Source organism: Camelus dromedarius, chromosome 10 (genome assembly GCF_036321535.1).
Source record: "Camelus dromedarius isolate mCamDro1 chromosome 10, mCamDro1.pat, whole genome shotgun sequence".
Taxonomy (NCBI): Eukaryota; Metazoa; Chordata; class Mammalia; order Artiodactyla; family Camelidae; genus Camelus; species Camelus dromedarius.
Window position 1 is genome coordinate 57,066,983 of NC_087445.1, and position 20,159 is coordinate 57,087,141.

Sequence of the window (20,159 nt, forward strand, 5' to 3'; positions counted from 1 at the left end):
AAATTAAATTGGGAAAGAAAAGGCAGAAAGTAACAAGGAAAACCCTAAAACGTGATGCCTGGCCTTGAAGTTTTGATTAAAATACAGAATAAAACGATATTACATCTGATAATAAGAGCTAGAACAATGAGCAGAAGAACAACGAGCCTGAATCTTGAAGTAAAAACCAAATAAATTTAAAGGCAACAAAATTAAATTTAAATAGGGAGACACAGACATACTGGACTGGAATAAATATGATAAAATATATATGGACCCCACATTCTTCCCTGCCTCAGAGGTCCCTAATTGTGCCACTTGTTTTGTCTGGGAGTCTCACCTCAACTCTCAAAAGCCCAGCTCTAGGTGCCTTTCTTCCAGTTTCTAAACATCACACACAACCTCACAGATGTCCATTTCTGAACTCCTAAAGCACAATTCAGTTTAAATATATAATCTTGCACCGTTTTATGTTTCCCAAGCAAGGCTACAAGCTCTTTTAACTCATATCTCCTTAAAAGGTTTGGGTAACATCCACTACAACTAGCGCACTATGTGTGCTCAATACTTCTGACCAAATGCTACACTCGGTAAAAGTGTAATTTAATCATGTACTTTATGTCTTTGAATTGAAGAAGCTTGGAATCTTTTTTCTTCATAACCTTTACAGTCTTTTCAGTGTCAACACATTATAGTCACTGAATATTTAAATGAATTTAAATGAATAAAATCAGATGTTATACGTAAATTGAATATCAATGGGCAAACATATAGGCCAGGAAGCTGCAGCAGAAAACACTTCAACACTGAGTCCAATCCCTTAGATATGCTGAGAAGGTCCCTGCACAACGCCCACAGGGCCTTGGGAGAGGAACGTCTCTCCCTCCTGCCGCACTGTCCTGCTGGAAAACTAACCTACTTACTTGTACTTTCTCCATAGACCCAGGGCATGGTCAATGGGCCAAAGAAACACAATACGTACGCTGATATCCTGGAGTTACTATGGGAATATTTGCCACTCATGTCACTGCCACTCATGATACTGCTAGTTTCAGAGAAGAGATCTGACTCTTGACCATGGGGAGCCTCATCATCTAGAAAAAAAGAACCAGATGCAGAATGAAAACTCCCTGCTAAGGAGGGTTTACCTTCAGTGGGTAAGTGGACTACAGTTACCCAGGGTATATCTAAGCATGTATGAAAACCATTACAAAGTTGATCTCAAAATGAAATGAGACATTAAATACAGTTTTATCACTGTAAACTAGTATTCTACCAAACGTCTTTTTTTTTTTTTTTTGAAGCAAAGGAACTTTTGGAAACAAGGAGGCTCATTCGTAAAACAAGTAGTCAGCTGCTCTGCTTGGTGGGTGGCGGAACGTTTGGCAGAGCTCTTCCCACGTGCGCTTGCTCCTTGCCCCAAGCCCTCCCAATACCCACAGCACAGACACACACAGACTGATCCTAAGGGGTTTCACAGAGGCCTCAGACTTCCACTTCGCACAGTAATCACTTTGCAGGAGCACACTAAGCAGCTAAAGCAAAGTGTGACGTTGCCGCCTCACGTCTCCCCAGGCATCGCTGTCTTCAGGCAGACACTTACCCAGATTCACCTGCTGTGCTTGCTCCTTGAGCTCTCGAACCACCAACAGACGTTTTTTATGGCGACTGAATGTGGCTGTCTGAGAGTCCAGAAATGCCATATAGTTTTTCTGGGCTGAAGGTGTAGATGGAAAGCAATTTAAGCACAATGTTTAAGCAAAGAGAAAAAACTAGGGGGTGGGGCTCAGTGAGGGATTTGGAATTTAACAAAAAGAAAAGTTACTAGGTTTTCCAAGAAAGATTTTTTTCCTTGATGAGAATTAACCAACATTGTTTTAGGAGAATGAACTAGAGATTGAGATTCCAGATCTTAAAGTTCATCTTCATCCTAGAATACTCTCTACCACTAAACTTGAAAAATCACCTGAACAAACACTTGGCATCTGACTCAAGAGAAGACTGGCAAATAAAAGAAGTGCACAGGAAGCTCTTAAGAAAAATAGGAGGAAAATCACTGAAATGCTTCCTAAACATAAGTATTAGGTCTTTGCAGGTGAATTGTCAGCATTTTTCTAGGTTCTCATTAGTGGAGAAAAATCCCCAAGTAAGAGTGGGCTAGATGGATAGTTCTAGGGCCAGGAAGGAGGCTTCCAGTGTCCAGTTAGGGGTACCTAAAGTGAATGATACACAAAGAACCCTTCCAGTTTTAATGAGGACAGGGAAGTAGGGAGCAGGAAGGGTAAGAATGTGAATACATGTTAATGTCAGGAAGGCCAGACATTACTTACAGGGTATACTGTGCAGAGCTTAAAACCAACCTCTACTGCCAAAGACTTCTCTGTAAGTCAAACTGATGTCCCTCTTTTACACTTTGCTTTTAAAGGATTACAGTCAACACCAGAGTATTCTATAACTGGTAACATTCATCTGTTCTCACAGAACCATCAACTTCATTTGTAAAGGTTCTTCTTTTTATTAAGAAAATTAAGTTTATTTTGAAAAAATTTCAAACCTACATAAAAGTTGCAAAGGTTCGATGTATATACATATATCCTTCACTTAGATTTATCAATTGTTAACATTTTGCCATATTTTTGGCTTCCTCTGTTCCTCTCTTTACACACACACAATTATTTTTGTGGAAACTTTTGAGAGAAATTTGCAGATATGATCCTTTCCTCCTAAATACTTTAGCATCTCTCTCTTAAGAATAAGGATATTATGTAATATAACCACACTACAATTACTAAATGTACGAAATTGACCATTTGACACAATATTATTATCTAATATACAGTTCATATTCAAGTTTACCAACTATTTCCAAACATGAAGATTCTTAATTGTATCTTATCACAGGTTTTTAACAGCTAACATTTATTTTATGTGCTACTATTTAACAGCTTAGCGTATTTATTTATCCGTCTATTTTTGTGCCATTGGCTTTCCCAACTAGACTGTGAAGTCTTTTTTTTTTTTCTTTAATGGAGGTACTGGGGATTGAAACCAGGATCTCATGCAGGCTAAGCATGTGCTCTACCACTGAGCTACATTCAACCTCCCCTTTCCCCCTACAGCTTAGCATATTTAAAAACCCTGGTCAGGGGGAGGCTATGGCTCAGTGGTAGAGTGCATGCCTAGCATGCCCAAGGTCCTAGGTTCAATCCCCAGTACCTCCATTAAACATAAATAAGTAAATAAATCTAATTACCTACCCCCTCAAAAATTAAAAACAAACAAACAAATAAACAAAACCCTGGTCAGAATTAAACATTGCAGTCACTGGAGAATTCTTGATTGACTCACTATCATGAGTTCTATCCTTACCGACATGATTAAAGGCTGTAACAGAATACTCTCCCTCTCCTCCCCAACTCTTCCAAACGAGGAATTCCATCTGAAATGTAACCCCTCACCTTCTAAAATGGAAGGCTTTACGTTGGTTTCTATAATATCTGGTCTGTTGTATTTGTGTACCTAAAAGAAAATAAAGTACAATAATTTCAGGCAGGAAAACTTCAAATTGCTGGAGAATTAAGACATTTAGAAAGAAATGGATCACTTTCTGAGGTGACGAGGATATTTTCCAGAGGAGCAGGCCTCCCACAAGTCAGCCAATGAAAACTAAATTCATTTCAGTAAAACAGCAATATTTCACACTTAGAGGACTAATTCCAAACATCAAGAATAAATTTTTTTTAATGGTTTAAAAGACACTGCTTATCCTTCGACTGGGAACCTGAGCTATTTCTACTGAATTTCAGCAGCCTCATAAGACAAGGGACTCAGCGGATCCTGTCTCTGTGCTCTTGCTCTGCTTAGCAAGGATTTGGGAAGTTCTCTTACCAGTCTCAGAGCTTCTTCCCAGGCAGCTCCTTCTAACAGCAAGAGGATAGCTTCTTCATAATCCTGACAAGGGAACATCAAGGAAGAAATAGGCTAATGGAGCAAGTGTGTCAGATGCCACCATAACAAACTGCAAAAGTGCCCACAGAGCTGCCTCCATCTGCCTTTCCAGCCTATTGCTCACAGTTCCAGTTCTTAGCATCGTGTCTGGCCTAGAGCACATGCTCTGTAAATATTCACGCAAAAGACAAAGGAGGTGTGTCGATTCTGGAAACAATCACAAAACATACGGCAAGCATCATCTATGTCCCTGAGCATCAAAACCAGGGAGTCTGTTAGAAACGCCCATTTCCCCAGCTGCGCCACTAAATTGGATTCAGCAGATTTAGATGGACTCCCAAATTCACAAGCCTACACTTTGAAAAAAATGGGAGACTATAATCATCTTCTGAACTTTTTTTTTTCTTTTGATGTTTATTTTTCCTTTTTATTTTGAGCAACCTAAAATTTACAGAAAGCTGAAAAATAAGTTTAATAAACAGGAGTGTAATAAACACCTACACACACAGTCCTCAAATGTTTGATGCTTATACCTTTACCAATAAAAGCTTTTGATCGTGTACCCCAATATACAAATTACTTAATGTACTTAAAACATTTTAAAAAGATGAAATACATGAGACATCTGACTGGGTTTCTTGTAATCACTGTTATAAAAAGGGCAGGTGAGGCATATACATTAGATTAAAAGGGATTTAAAAGACATAAGTTATAAAATGCAAGATATGGCCCTAGTTTGGAACCTAATTTGGAACAATCTACAATTTTGGAAGATTAAGGGAACATGAATCTTAATTATTAGATAAATTAAAATGTGTTAACATGGAAAGATGAAGATTATACTCAAACAAACCAAATTTACAAACAGCACAGTGTAATTTCATTTTGGATAAAAGTATGTGTGCATGTGTGTATGTGTGCAGGTACACACAAAGAGAGAAAAAGAGAAGGAGGAGAGAGAGAGAGAAGGAAGGGAGGAAGGGAAAAAAGGAGGGAGGGAGAGAGAGAGAAAATTCTTGAAAGAAATAGGAGTGTTAAAACAGCAATCTCTGAGTGGTAGAACTAAGGTGTTTCTATTTTCTTGTATTTGCTTTCAGCGTTTTAAACAATCTGTGATACATATATATACTTCTTTAAATATGCTATTTTTAATTAAGAAGATTAAATAAGATTTTCTTCCCAGACCCCAAAGGATCATGCATATGCCACACTAACAGGCCTATACCACAGGTCCCAGAGGAACACAGCAGGACATGTTTTGTTTGACCTGCAATGTGAATGAGTGTGTGTGTGTGTTTTATTGATGTAAAACTCACATAACACAATTATTTTCAAGTGTGTAATTTGATGGTATTTACTGTATCACAATGTTATGCAACCACTGGCTCTATTTTCAAAAATTTTTTATCATCCCATTAAAACACTCTACACCCATTAACTAATCCTTCCTTTTTCCCCTCATTCCCTGCATCCTCTGGTAACTTCTAACCTGCTTTCTGTCTCTCTGCATTTGCCTAGTTTGGATATATCACATAAAAGGAACCACACAGTAGGTGACTTTTTGGATCTGGCTTCTTTCACTTGGCATGTTGTCAAGATTCAGCCGAGTTGCACCAAGTATCAGCACGTATCCTCTGTTCCTGTTTTCCCCTTATGTGTTTTTGATTGTGGTAAAATTTAATATAAAATTTACCCTTTTAACCATTTTTTAGTATATAGTTTAGTGGCATTAAACCAACACATGTTGTGAAACCAACACCACCATCCTTCTTCAGAACATTTTTATCTTGCAAAACTGAAGTCTATACTCGTTAAACAATAATTCTCCAAGTTCCCCCTCCCCCAGCCTCTAGCAGCCACCATCCTACTCTCTGTGTCTACGAATTTGACTGCTCTAGCTAGACACCTCATATAAGTAGAATCATACAGTATTTGTCCTTTTATATCTGGCTTATTTCACTTAGCATCATGTTTTCAAGTTTATCCAAGTTGTAACATGTATCAGCTTTTCATTCTTTTTTTATGACTAAATAACATTCCTCTGTGTGTGTACATACACAGATTGCTATTTGTCCATTCATCTCTCATTGATGGACATTTGGGTTGTTTCCAACTTTTGGCTATTATAAATAATGCTGCTATGAGCACTGGTGTACAAGTTTCTTTGTGGACATGTTTTCATTTCTTTTCAGTATATACTTAGGAGTGGAATTGCTGGGTCATGTGGTAATTTTATGCTTAATTTTTTGAGGAACAACCAAACTCTTTTCTGTAGCAGCTGCAGCATTTTACATTCCCACCAGCAATACATAGGCTTCCTATTCCTCTACACTGTTGCCGACACTTATTTTTCATATTTTTGATTAAAGTAATTCTAGTGGGTATGAAGCGACAGCTCGTTGTGATTTTGATTTGCATTTCCTTCATGAACAGTGATGATGAACATCTTTTCACGTGCTTGTTGGCTATCTGTAAATCTTCTCTGGGGAAATATCTATTCAAGTCTTTTGGTCATTTTAAGATTGAGTTGTCTGTCCTTCTGTTGTTAAGTTGTAAGAGTTCTTTACATATTCTGGACATAACAAGGAAACTATAAATCAATACTCCTCAAGAACAAACACAATATCCTCAAAAAATTGAATCCACCAATACAGAAACAGGATAATATATTGTGACCAAGTTGGGTTTAACCCAAGGATACAAAGTCGATTTAACATTCGAAAATCAATGCAACTCATCCTACCACTGGTCTAAAAACAAAACAAAACAAAAATATATTTTAGTTGAAAATGTACCTGGCAAAATTCAATACCCATTCATGATAAAGACTCCCAGAACTAGAAATACAAGGGAATTTCCTCAACCCAAGAGGGCAAGGATTGGTAAATTTTTTTCTGTAAAAGGCAAGGCAGTAAATATTTTAGGCTTTCTGGGCCAGTCTCAGTCACAATTCCTCAACTCTGTGGTTTTAAGAGCAAAGGCAGCCATAAACAATGATAAACAAATGGTGGGGTTACGTTCCAATAAAACTTTATTTACAAAAATAGGTGGCCAGCTAAATTTGGCCCACAGGCTATAGTTTGCCAATTCCAACAATAGCCCTACCAGGTACTCACATTAAAAAAACAAAACAAAACAAAACAACCCAGCATACATCATACTTTAGGGCGAAAGACAGAATTTTCCCCCCTAATAGCACTCACTGCAGACAAGGCTAAGAGTTAAAAACTCTATAAGGGCCCAAACTTAGGGAGGCTACTACACTTTAACGCGTTTTTACCTCCAGGAGTCCTACCAGGTTCTCATAGTGAATATCAGAGGGAAATATCCTCATGCTTTTGGCAGAAGGCGGGGGAAAGTAGCCATTTGAAGACACACCCAGAGCACGATTATCTTCTTAACAAGATCTGCCCTCAAGAGAAACTATTTTGCCAGAGCTTAGTTGAAGTGGGTTTTAGCATGGTCTAACCAATGTAGGGGGAAAGAAATACCCAATTCCAGCAATCTCTAGCCTTCCTGTCCTACCTCAGTGAGAAAAACTGAGAAGCACTGGTGAAGCTCACAGTCCAGAGGCACAGGCTCACTTACAGACTGAGACCTAATCACAGGACTATGCACTCTTCCTCCGCAACGCCCCACCTCATCATCACATCACTGAAGGCTTATTTATCAAATTTCCTTTTACCCAGTACATCACATTAGGCTTTCAAGAAAAAATTACAAGGCATACAAAAGGGATTAAGAAACAGTTTGAAGAGTCAGAGCGAGCATCAGAACCAGACTTAGATATGGCAGGGATGTTGGAATTATGAGGCTGGGAATCTAAAATAAATATGGTAACAGCGCTAATGGAAGAAGTACATGACATGCAAGAACAGGTGGGTTATGTAAGCATAGAGATGGAAATTCTCAGAAAGAATCAAAAAGAAATGTTAGAAACCAAAATCATTATGTAAGTGAGAGAAGCCAGACTAAAAAGACCACATACCAGAGGGCTCTATTTATATGAAATTCTAGAAAAAGGAAAAGTGTGGTGACAGAAAGCAGATCAGCTGTTGACAGGAGATGGGTGTGGAGCAGGAAGACTGCCTGCAAAGGGCAGGAGGGAGCTTTTGGAGGTATTAGAGATGTTTCATATTCATGATCGTGGTGGTTACATGATTATAAACATTTGTCAAAATCCATCCGTTGTTCATTTAAAATTGATAAATTGTATGCAACTCCATCCCATTTATAATTAATTATAAATATATAAATTAAATATATATATGTAGTGATCTTAATTTACATAGAAAAAAGATACTGGCATCTTATCCATTTAATTAACTATCTTAGACGGTATATGTTAATGTCTTCAGCTCAGTCACTCAATGTATTTGCTTTCCAGGATTTAATGATATAAAATTTTAGTTACCTTCTTTGACTCACCCTTATTACATGAAGACATTGAAGTATTTTAGAAGTACAATTTTGTTATGCAAATATGCCCACTAGTAACAATTGTAAAAAAAACACTTACTCATCGAATGCCAAAACTCAAGAAGGCAGTAATCCCTGGTGGCAACTGCGTACCTGTGCTCCGTTAGTCTGTGGCCAGTGTCAGTGCACAGTTTTATTATTTTCATAATAAATCCTCTAATTGTATCAGAAGCTGATATAGGTACTTATCTTTATAAACTGCTGCAAAATTGTTACCCATTTCCAACACTTCCAACAGAGAGAATGGGAGTAAAAGCCAAAAAAGGGTCTAAAGTTCATTCACTTTGTTCTAGAATGGTCTTTTCTCATTGTTTCTACTTTAGAAAGTTAACATAAAAAGTATAACTACCTTCAGATGTAATTAAGTATTTGCTACCAAGGTCAAACCACTAGTGCATTATTATGGCAGGTTTTTTGGTATTCTACCTCACAGAACTAAAAATTATTCAGATATACTGAATTTAGACTTCTAAGTCAAGTCAGCAAGATGGAAGACCTGTAGGGCAAACACTATCTCTGGACTTCCTACCTAACCAGGTCCTTTAATTCTCATGATTGCAAAGGTACACCTGGGAAGTCTTTGTTGATTGGGGGTTTTAGAAGGGAAGGACTGAGTTTACCTGGGCGTACTGTTCCAAAACTGTGGCTGCATCACTGTGCTTCCTCTGCTCAGCTAGCTTTCCTGTGAAGACAATAACAAGCACTTGACCATAGTTGGCTTGCTAAGAACGGTATTACCAAGACTCAGGTTGAAACGGTTTTTGGTAGGACTATTTAAATCAAAATGGTCTCCTACAAATTGGAGATTCAGCTCTACAGAGTAAAAGTTCAAACTGAACTGCTTTAAAATAAGCATTTTCAGAAGTGTTCCCTATGACTGTTCATAGGATAGTAAAAGGCAGTACCAAGAAACCACTCTCAGGTCAAGTAAGTTTGTGAAGCACTGGGTAAAACAAAGTTAAACGTTCTTGTGTGGAAATGCTTCATTAATACATCTTTATTATGTATCAGATGATATACTTTGTGAATTTCTCTGAGAAATACAGGCAGGAGTACCATGGAGTCTGTCTTAAACAGCAGTTACAATCTAAATTTAGCATGGGATGTGAAAATCACGTATAGTCAAAGTAAGCCATGAAAAGTGCTTACAAAGGCGCACACATAGGAAACTGATGTAGCATCTCTCACAAATCCACTGTTTCCTCTACCACAAAGAGATTGCTGTTTCTTTGGTTGAGCACTAGATGGAGGTAGCTGGCTTATGCCTGGGGTCATGCGGTATCTTTAGATCTTAGAATCATTCTCAGCCCAGTTAAGATAATCACACTATGAGACGCACACCCAAACCCAAAGTTGACTAAGGGCCTGGCAGATTCATGCCTCCATTTCATGCTAACTCCAGGGCATATTATCACTGACAAAAACAGTAACAGTCACCTCCACTATTTAAATAGCTGTCTTTTCTTTCTTTTGGTGGCTTGTGTAAACTAAGTTAAATGTGTACATGAAGTGACTCCATCTTATAATATTTCTCAAAATCTATGACCACTGCCTTTCCCACCTGCTTTTGCTAAACATCTGGGAGAACTAGGTGTACTCCATCGTAAGGCACGGCCAACAGCAAGGTAAGAGCTGTTAAGAACATAAGAGAAGGTAATAGATCCTAAGAACAGAGGTATAAACGACCAGTAACAAGCTTCTACATCAAAAGTGTCAATAGAGCCAGGATGAATAATTAACAAGACTAAAATAAGGAATTCTCAACACTTGTCAGAAGAGTTCAGCTTGGAAATTCAAAGGGCTCATGGAAGAGCCTATGGATCTAATAACCAGAAAATGCCAGAGAAAAAAAAGTGACAATCGTACACAATTTTATAATCTCAAGAAAAAAAGTAAAATGCAAAATAATTAAAGAGAATGTGTACATATATTCAACAGGACATGATTTGGAATTTTTTTAGGACTGCTTTTTTGAGAAACTATAACAATATTTACGAGACTCGTGAAAAGGCAGGGGGAAGATATACCAGTCAATCACTTACTTCCAGCACAGCTGAGAGGGCCAGGGCCCCTACTTGTCTCTTCTCCCGGGCCCTCTGGGAGCACCACTCCACTCTAAGGAATCAAACGCTGGGAAAGCCTCACCTCTGGCTCAGGCAATCCCTAGACCCTGAAACAGCTAACCTGGCTTTGCTTTCAGCCTCCTTATGCGTTTGACCTCTTCTTTCACTTCATTTCTGAAAACTGCTATTATGGTTCCCAACAATTTCTGTCTGTATCTGAATGGCCCCACCCAAAATTCATCTTTTTCTTCTTACAGGGCACATGGCCACCAGCTATACTAGGTGTACCCGTATGATGTGCGTTTCGGTGAATTATATAGAAAAGTGACAGTGTAATTTCTAGGCCATTTCCAACTTAAAATTAACTGTTCTCTCATGACTCTGGTTTTTCCCCTTCCCAAGGACCAGGATACAGATGTGGACAAAATCCCCTTACAACTATCTGCCTAAGAGATGGCAGATCCACACAGTGGAAGGACTTGTTAGTCCTATGAGAGAGAAATAAACTGCTTTCTATATTGTGCTACTGCATTTTGGGACTCACATTGTATCAGGTCAACCTTTACCTAATACACCATTTCAAATTAACTTTTATCAGCAAGTAAGAGACTGCATCAAGGTATGCAGCCTTAATATTTACTTGCAAAATTGCCAAACAAAACCAAAGAAACACTAAACCAATGGAGAATTCTCATCTTGGAGAATCTAAATGACCATGTTTACCTGCCAGAGTTCTGCCGAGGCCAGCCAGCTGGTCTTTGGTCAAGTGAAGCTGAGCTGCCACACACAGAGCTTGCTGCCAGCTGCCGCAAGCCAGAAAGGCGCCGAGGGCTTTCTCGTGGGCACCGCAGCGAGCAAACACGAGCCCGGCTGGCTCCTGGAGGTGCTCCTGAAGCAGGTGTTCCCCATAAGCAATGCTGATGTCCTGTGACAAGAGGAGTTGGAGGGTCAGGGAGGAAACGTGACAACTATTTTTTGAACTTCCAGCGTAGGCTGCCTCGGTCATTATACTTGAAACTCCCTGGAATTACTTAGAAAAACCCAGTGGTTGACCAGTGAATTTAATCTTTCTTCCTTCAAAAACTTACTGAGGGTGTGCCATTTATTCACTCAACAAATAATTACTGAGTACTATTCAGGGCAGTGGGAGTAAAACAGCAGTACAAAAAATTATATCAAACAAGAAAAAAAAACAAACAATAACAAGAACCACCGAGTTCCTGCCCTTGTGGTGAAAGAGAATGGACTTATAAACACAATATGGTCTACAACATAATGGCAGACAGTGGTAAAGGGACAGAGAGGGATGGGAGTGCTATTTCAGAGGGCTGTGAGGAAACGAAGCCGTGGGAAGAGTGTGGGGAGAGTGTTCCAGGCCAAGAGCACAGAAAGCACCACGGCCATCGGGCAGGAATGGCCATGGGATATACAGGAAGGAGAAACAAGAAGGCTGGTGTGACTGAAGCAGAGCACAGGAGAGGAACAATGAAAGTGAGAGCAAAGAGGCAGCCACAGGCCAAATTCTCTATTCCTCAGGCTCAGTATTAGGCAGGGAAACAGGAATATAACAGAGTCCCTGCCCTTAAGGGAACCCAGAGCCTGGTGGGGGTGACAAATCAGCAGACTGATAAATACCATCACCAAGGTAAGAATGACGTGCTCTGGGAGCTTAGTGTTTGGTACCTCATCCAAGAATAGCTTTCTGGCAGAGGAGACTCAAGAGTTCACAAGTACAAAGAGAGCTAAAGGAAGGGGGAGGGAGAGGGCTGGCAGAGGCCAGATCACAGAAAGACACGTGCAATCTGTGGATAAACTGAAAACGGTGGTGACAACAGCACAGGCTCCACATCCCAGTTCAGCCATTTCATGTCCCAGGTTCTTAGGAAAGTTGTTTCCTCATTTGAAAATTGTGCACAATACCTATCAGGTTGTTGTGAGAATTAGCACATCGGCCAAGCATCTGGCATGCGAGAAAAGCTAAACAGATGTTTGTTTAAACAAACAAACCAAACTTTCTCCCTTCATCCCGAAATACATAGAAAAGATCAGCACTAGTCAGGAAGATGCAGGATGATGTGTGAGGCTGGGCTGGAAGGGGACGGGATGGAAGCTGCCATGGTATTCCCGACAAGGAACCAGGGACAACTCCCAGGTTTCCAGCCTGGACAAGTTGTTCAGAAGAGGGACAGGTCCAGGCCATTCTCCTAGATAAGGAGCTCAAGATGAGGCTAGTTAGTCTGAAGACAAACCGTGAAACCAAGGACAGTGTCAGGGACTCAGGATCCTCACCATCTTCCCACTAACACACAAAGCAAAATCACAAGAGCCTCGTTTCACATGCTACACACCTTGTACTGCTGCGAGTCTGGTGGATATAACTTCAGAGCTTCGTTATACAAGTTTTTATCTTTTATTAAGTTTAAGCATTCTGGGAAGTACTCTGGTCCTGCAGGAATAAGATTCATACACACAAAAGCTTAAGACGTGGGAAGCACAATGGATTTCATTTCTACCAATGGTCCCTACACAAAGTCAACAAGGGACCTTTTCAAGACCGGCATAATCAGAGCATCTAGAGAACGGAATCCAGGAATGTGAATTTTAATGAGCACTACTGCAGATTCTCAGGTATGAGAAGCACTAATTGGGATCAGAGTTCTACTTAAAAAGAATTTTACACTACCCCCGATAAATGACCATCCAGCCCAGTGTTTTCTCAACCTCCTTAGTAAGAATTACCTGGGAAGTGTCTTAACCATACACACACCTGAGTCCTATTCCAGACCAGCTGAATCAGATTCTCTGAGGAAGCCAGAAGCTGAATGCTTAACAAGCACCCCAAGGACTCTTGTCCCCGTCTCAGCCCTCAGGGAAGAGTCACAACTGCTGAAGCCAGAGGCTCCAGCACGGGTCAGGGATGGGGTGAAGCAGAATGCCTGGCACTGTGCTGGTTCTACTCCATCACTGCCAATCAAACCTGTGTCTCTCAGGGCACTGCTGGTGGGCATGGCCACTCACTCAGACAAGCTGGGTTTCCTTCCAGTGTTTGCAAACACCATGAGAAGTGTGAATTATCAACCAATTCTGAGTATGAGACACAGAAGTGAATTTCGAAGGTGATCTCTCAACTCAAAAGGATCTGCTCTATCTTCTTAGCTATGGAGCTCCTCCAGTTCGTTCAAAGACATCCACTTTACCCTTAGCTTTTCCAAACATGATGAAAATAAGGTGCACAGACATAACTTAACATTTTCAGGTGTGGAAATTGAAATCAGTCTATCCAAACTAACATTTGATTTCAATTTATACCCTGACTACTTCCAAAGAATATCTGAAGTAGAAATAAACACATGCATCCTCACACTTACCACATTTGCTGAGGTGGCCAATGGCTTTTTCATATCGTTTTAAGTATTTGTCTATTGTGAACCGCTGATAATTCGTTTCCATTTTCTTAAGTGTATTAAGAAATGGAAGATATTCTTTGGGATCCTAAAAATTTAAAGAAAAAAATTTTTTTAAAAAGGAGGACTTTATTGCTTATGATTATACTTACTTACATAAAAAAAATATGGTAATTAGAGCAATAAACCCAAGGCTATGTCATTTAAAAACATGTACTAAATTAATTATATATAATTATATATAGTCAAACAACATAAAATAACTTTTGGTAAAAATGCTTTAACATATGGGCATTAATAGTTTTCACTCAGAATAATAATGACTAATTCTTAGCTAAGTCCCATAATAGTCACTTATTTCATAGATTAATAAGGAAAATAAGGTTTCAATTCAGAAAATATTCAACAAATGCATCTAAGTTTCTCTTAAAAGTGCAAGGCATTGTGCTTGGAGCTGTTTTCCTGACATCTCGTGCCCTCCATTTGCAAAGATCAAGTGCTAAAGCAAAGGTAAAGTTACACTGGGTTGGACACAAAACCTTGAGGCCCTGCCAACCAAGTTTTTACTGACACTGATCATCGCAGCTCTGTGCCATGCTATGCCATCTTTTCTTCTTAACAAGCTGCTTCCTATTCTTAATTCAATTTCAATGGGCAGACAAGATGAATGCACATAATAACAATACAGAAGAAAAACCAAGAGAGTAAATAATTAAATGCTCATGTATGTGATGTAGAGGATAACTACAGGCCAAAACATTCAATCAACAAACGTAGTAAGAATCTGTATGTACAAAGGATGCAATATAACCCTTATCCTCAGGAAACTTACAATCTAGTAGAGGAGACAGGCTGATATGCAGGGTGGCATGGGGTGCCACAGAAGCACAAGTGAAGGCCACCTCATCCAGTCCCTGAGTGCTGGGCAGGGAGGAAAGTATGGCTTACTGAAAAAATGCCACCTGGGCATGCTTCAACCAAGATGAGTGAGACTCAGCCAGGTGAATAGAGAGCGTGAGTGGTGGAAGGCCCTGGGCCCATGAGAGAGAGAAGTAATGCTACCTGCAAAAGTATGTGGCAGATGGGAAACAAAAGTCCTGCCTTGCCTCTACTGCAGAAAGAAAGGGATAACGTCAAGAAATGAGATCAGAGAGATAAACAAAGACCAAGACTATGGAAGGATTTCTAAGTATTATGACTTCTGAACTTTACGGGCAGTGGGGAGCCCATGAAGGATTTTGAGCAGAGGAATGAAGGACCAAATTTTCCTCTTTGGTAAGAGCAAAAAAAAGGAATGATAGGGGATGAAACTGAGGCTGCAAAAAAAAAAAAAGATTAAAAATGTGTCAACCAGGGGTGCTCATACTTTTTGACTGTAGCATCCTAAGGTGGAACAAGGGGCCTCAAACCTTTCCATTCTCCAGGTTCCCAATTTCCACTGGGAAAAAGAGCTACATGATAGAACTGGACTGGAATATGAATCATTTGTTACAGTTCCTTTGTAAGAGGAGAATTTGTTCACACATATACCTGTCATCTTAAAAACAACCAAGTAATCTTATTTCACTTGCTCAATCTAGCAATCAGAACACTTTGATAAGGCCAGAGTAGCGACGGAGAATGCACTTGGAAGCATGGGACCTGGAGACTCACAGAGCTGCCTCCCGGCCGTATGGGATGTACTCCCGGCAGTAACAGCAAACCTAATACTGCACTATCGGGAGCAGGCTTTCATACCACCGTGATCGCATAAACAAAAACAAGAAATACGTAAAGTAGTAACTCCACATACCTTCTGTGATTTCTCAGCTACCATGAGGACCAAATCAAAGTCATAGGTTCCAAGAGAATGATCATATAATTCATTAACATCTACCAGGAGCAGCAAATACTTCAGGGCCTCTTCAGCACTCACAGCCTCAGGAACAGGTGGAGTATTTCCTGTCCGTGTGTAAAAAACAAAGTAAATACTTAGCCATAGAAAAGAATAAAACAATACCATTTGCTGCAACATGGATGGACCTGGGGATTGTCGTTCTAAGTGAAATAAGCCAGAAAGAGAAAGAAAAATCCCGTATGATATCACTTACATGTGGAATCTAAAAAAAAAAAGACACAAATGAACTTATTTACAAAACAGAAACAGACTCACAGACATAGAGAACAAAGTTATGGTTACTGGGGGGAAGGGGTGGGAAGGGATAAACTGGGAGCTCAGGATTTGCAGATACTAAGCACTATATATAAAATTGATAAACAACAAGTTTATACTGTATAGCACAGGGACATATATTCAATATCTTGTAGTAACCTATAATGAAAAAGAATATGAAAGTGAACATATGTATGTGTATGTATGAAACATTATGCTCTACACCAGAAATTGACACATTGTAAACTGACTATACTTCAAAATAAATAAATAAATACAAATAAGAATTTAAAAAAGAAAAAAGAAAACACAATAGAACAGAACCATTTGGGGAAAAAAACCCACAGACCTAGCAACATAACCAAAAAGAACAACTTTTCCTGATGGGACTGGACACTAGATGAATATATTCTTTTGCAACTGCTTTATAGGGCATCAAAAAATTGACCCAGGTCTTAAGAGTGGCAACCAAAAGGCCACATGCTAAATCAGTGATGTGGCCCTGGTCCTGGTCAGTGTGATCTCCAGAAGACCAGAAGACCAATGTCACTCAAGGCCCCAATATACACCCTCTGTCAACAGGTCTCTACCTTGAAGCTCATGGACCTTCTGCAGCACAATTTCCAGTTCTGGGGTTGTTTTCTTCACATGAGAGGTGAGTATTGATAAGCAGTACCTGAAGTAATAAGTGAAGAACACCAGAAAGAGAAGCGTGAGCAAGTTGAATAAAAACAACCACGTACTGCTATTAGTCACAGGATGCCAACCAGCGACAGCACACATACCTGTGAGGATTTATGTTCTCCATAGCTGCTCTCATAGTATCACAGATAAGGTCAACTTTTTTCTTCTCAGGATCACTGGACAGCTGGACAGTGCTGGTAGCTGGTGGAGGGTACATGGTCTTTGTAACATCCTCTTCTCTAAGAAGAAACGTGTATTAAAAGGTCACTAACTGAACACATGTCCCAGCTATCAAACTACTAACATATACGCAGGAGTGCTGATGAGATAATAAATAAAAATGGCTTTTGGAAAACTGTTTAATTATAAAATATTCATACAAGGTAAAAAATGGAGAAACTTACTGAGAAATGGAAACATGTCCACAAAAGACTTGTACAGTAATGTTTATGTATGTTATATTCTTACGGCCCCAAACTGAGTACAGTCCAGGTGTCCATCCACGAGAGAATGAATAAACAAATGACAGTATATTTAAACTGTGGCATACTACTGAACGATAAAAAAGAATAAACTAGTGATACAAGCAAAAACATGGATGAATCTCAAGACAACACACTGAGTGAAAGAAGTTTTATTTACACAGAAGAGTAAATACAATATAATTCCATTTATACAAAGTTCCTGAACAGGCAAAACTGATGTATGGTGAAAACTCAAGAAAGTGGTTGCCTCAAGGGTGGGGCCAGGGACTGAATGAGAAGGGATTTGGGGGAACTCTCTGAGGGGAAGGAAATGTTCTCTTATCTTGATGGGGGTTCGGGTTACATGGAAGTACACATCTGTCAAAATTCACCAAATGGCACATTTATAATCTGTGTATTTCACTATAGATAAATTTGACCTGCGGGAAAACTTTGTACACAAAGAATATATTCTAGTTAATACTATGCAAGGTACAGTACTGACAGGTAGAGGGGACTGATGTGTACAATTAGCTTGAAATTTGTCTGAAAAAAGATGAATGGTGGATGGACAGATGGTAGATAGTGATAAAGCAAATACAGAAAACATGAACCGTAGAATCCAGTACAGGATGCCTACTGGACAATTCTCTCAACTTTCCTATATGTTTGAAAATTTTCATTAAAAATATAGAAAAAAAGTCGTCGCAGAAAAAGAAACCACTTGATTTCAATTTCCTAAGAGAAATAGTTTTGTATGTACAGCTAAAATAAAGCCAAATAGTAATTCTAAAAGACATGTTTTAAAGCCTTACTTTTTTAAATAGGCTGTTTTAAAAGGGAAAAGAGTAAAAACCTAGTACACGTGGCATGTAAGAGTCACAGAGATTTAAAAAAATATTGAACAGCAAGATTTTCTCCTCTAGCCATTTATCTGTCTAATTTCCTTAATCAGAAGAGAGAAAATTACAGATATGATACTCATTAATTATTCAAAATACTTACTTCAATTCTGTGAAAAACAAGTTAATATGATTTACAGAATCTATCTGCCTTATGAAGGTTTCCACATTTTCAAGAAACACCTACCCAGAAAAAAGATAAAAAAAGGATAAAACATTTTAGTTCAAATCATACTAGTTCAAGCATAAAGTAAGCTAGGGTAAGTATCAGACTTAGAACGTCACCTTAGGGTTATGATCATGAATCAGATTGAGATTAATTCTCAGTTTTCTCATGCATTCAAATGCTTCTTTAAACATAAGTCTGTGAAGAGACAGAATGGAGAGAAAGGTCATTTCACAAAAAACTAAGCTCCATGGACCCAGCATATCTTCATTATGATACAGTGACTAACTCCCAAGTGTCAAACAACTACTACTGGATTTCCACCCTGAAATCAGAGAATGAAAAAAGTCAGGTATCAGGTTCATTGATCTTCTTAAAAGTTGTGGTTTAGTTATCATGGCTGGCTGAGGACTATGTGCCCACATACACACAAAGGAAAATCCTCATGGAACTTAGGTCTACTTTCTTTTTTAACAAAACATTAAAAAAGATCTATCCAATATAGAGTTTCCCCCAAACAGATTCAAACGATGGATCATTTCCTTCGTAACAGTGGCTGAGACATTTTGGGGTCACAGGTCCCTTTGTTTATGTCTGCTGAAAGCCTTGGACCTTCTGCTTGGATAAATACACAGAGACACAGACTAGTGCACAATTTGCCTGAATTCAGAGGCCATCTAAAGCCCTGTGGATCCCCTTTAGACTAGGACATCCTGTTTTATATGATGAATTTCATGATTCTTTCTGCCGGAGTGTCTATTAGATGATATTACATGATATTAGAATCAAAGTGTGAAAAAGTAGAGCCTCTGAGAACCTGACTGAAGACATCTGTAATGAAGGTTTTTCAGACTTCAAAGTTTTAAAAATTTTAATAGGATACCTGCTGTCTTCATGTATAAGTCATAGCAATAAGCAAACCAGTCATATACATGGTACTTACTTGTCCAACCACTTCCGAATTTGAGCTAAAACCAGGGCTCGATGATAAACAACTTCTAAGTTTCCCCTTGGCATCTTAAAATAAATAAATCAAACAAATGACATTTTTAATTAAATAGAAAAAATTTAAATGCCTAGGATACACAATTTAACCTAACTCTTCTTAGAGAACTAACACAACACTGCAAAACGAGCACACACTTAGCAAAATCTCATTGTGTTCAATACTTACTTGTGACTTTCAAGAGAAACTTCCCTTTAGCCCTACCGGGCAGAGCCTGTGCTAAAACTCCTTTGCAAAAAGCGAACAGAGAACTTAGAAAGGAAAGGCATATAATAAATTATTACAAATGAAAAGAGAGCCTAAACTATGATCCGCAAGAATTCTGCTTGGTTTTTACTGCCGAATGACACATAGAAACACTGCCGAAAAAAACTGACTTTACCTGTAATATAAGCTTTGTGTCCTGGGGCACAACAGTGACAATGCGTGAGCCCCTCTCCACCTTCCGCAGAGACTCCCCATTAGAAACGTGGCTGCTGCTCAGGCCTGCCTGTAACGCTAAAGACACCACAGGCTAAGCCTTAAGAATCACTGTCACAAGCTATACACTCCATTGTCTGAAGCAGAAGAAAGCAATTAACAACCAGGCTGCACTGCTCTCCCACTCAGCCTCCAGACCACCAGCATTTCTGATAAACAATCTCATCCCAGGATCGTGCCGTCTCTCAGAGCCCTCATGCATATCCACATACACAACTTCTCAACTGACATGGAAAACAGAGGAAGGAATAGGCAGCTTCTCTAGGTCTTAGCATTAACAGTACACTATGATCATGTCAGTGAAGGAGTTCCTGTTTCCAAGTTAGAAGCAAAGAAAATAAGTGGGCTTTAAAAAAAAAATAAGAAAACACACACATACAGTGGGGTAGGGGGTGTGGAATAGAAGAAAAAAAATGTAGCTGATTTCCTATA

General features: G+C 39.1%; 1 protein-coding gene across 1 annotated transcript in view; it reads right to left on the reverse strand.

Moving 5' to 3' along the window:
* Positions 1–20,159, reverse strand: part of ELP1 (elongator acetyltransferase complex subunit 1) — a 52,915-nt gene that overhangs the window by 7,548 nt on the left and 25,208 nt on the right. The window contains exons 19-33 of the mRNA XM_010978708.3: positions 19,630–19,745; positions 19,185–19,258; positions 18,361–18,439; positions 18,179–18,258; positions 16,811–16,948; positions 16,616–16,701; positions 15,666–15,814; positions 13,838–13,961; positions 12,818–12,915; positions 11,193–11,394; positions 9,027–9,088; positions 3,868–3,930; positions 3,438–3,498; positions 1,583–1,696; positions 962–1,073 (exon numbers count right to left, since the gene is read on the reverse strand). Coding sequence (XP_010977010.2) covers positions 962–1,073; positions 1,583–1,696; positions 3,438–3,498; positions 3,868–3,930; positions 9,027–9,088; positions 11,193–11,394; positions 12,818–12,915; positions 13,838–13,961; positions 15,666–15,814; positions 16,616–16,701; positions 16,811–16,948; positions 18,179–18,258; positions 18,361–18,439; positions 19,185–19,258; positions 19,630–19,745 — 1,558 coding nt within the window. The remainder of the gene's footprint in view (positions 1–961; positions 1,074–1,582; positions 1,697–3,437; positions 3,499–3,867; positions 3,931–9,026; positions 9,089–11,192; positions 11,395–12,817; positions 12,916–13,837; positions 13,962–15,665; positions 15,815–16,615; positions 16,702–16,810; positions 16,949–18,178; positions 18,259–18,360; positions 18,440–19,184; positions 19,259–19,629; positions 19,746–20,159) is intronic.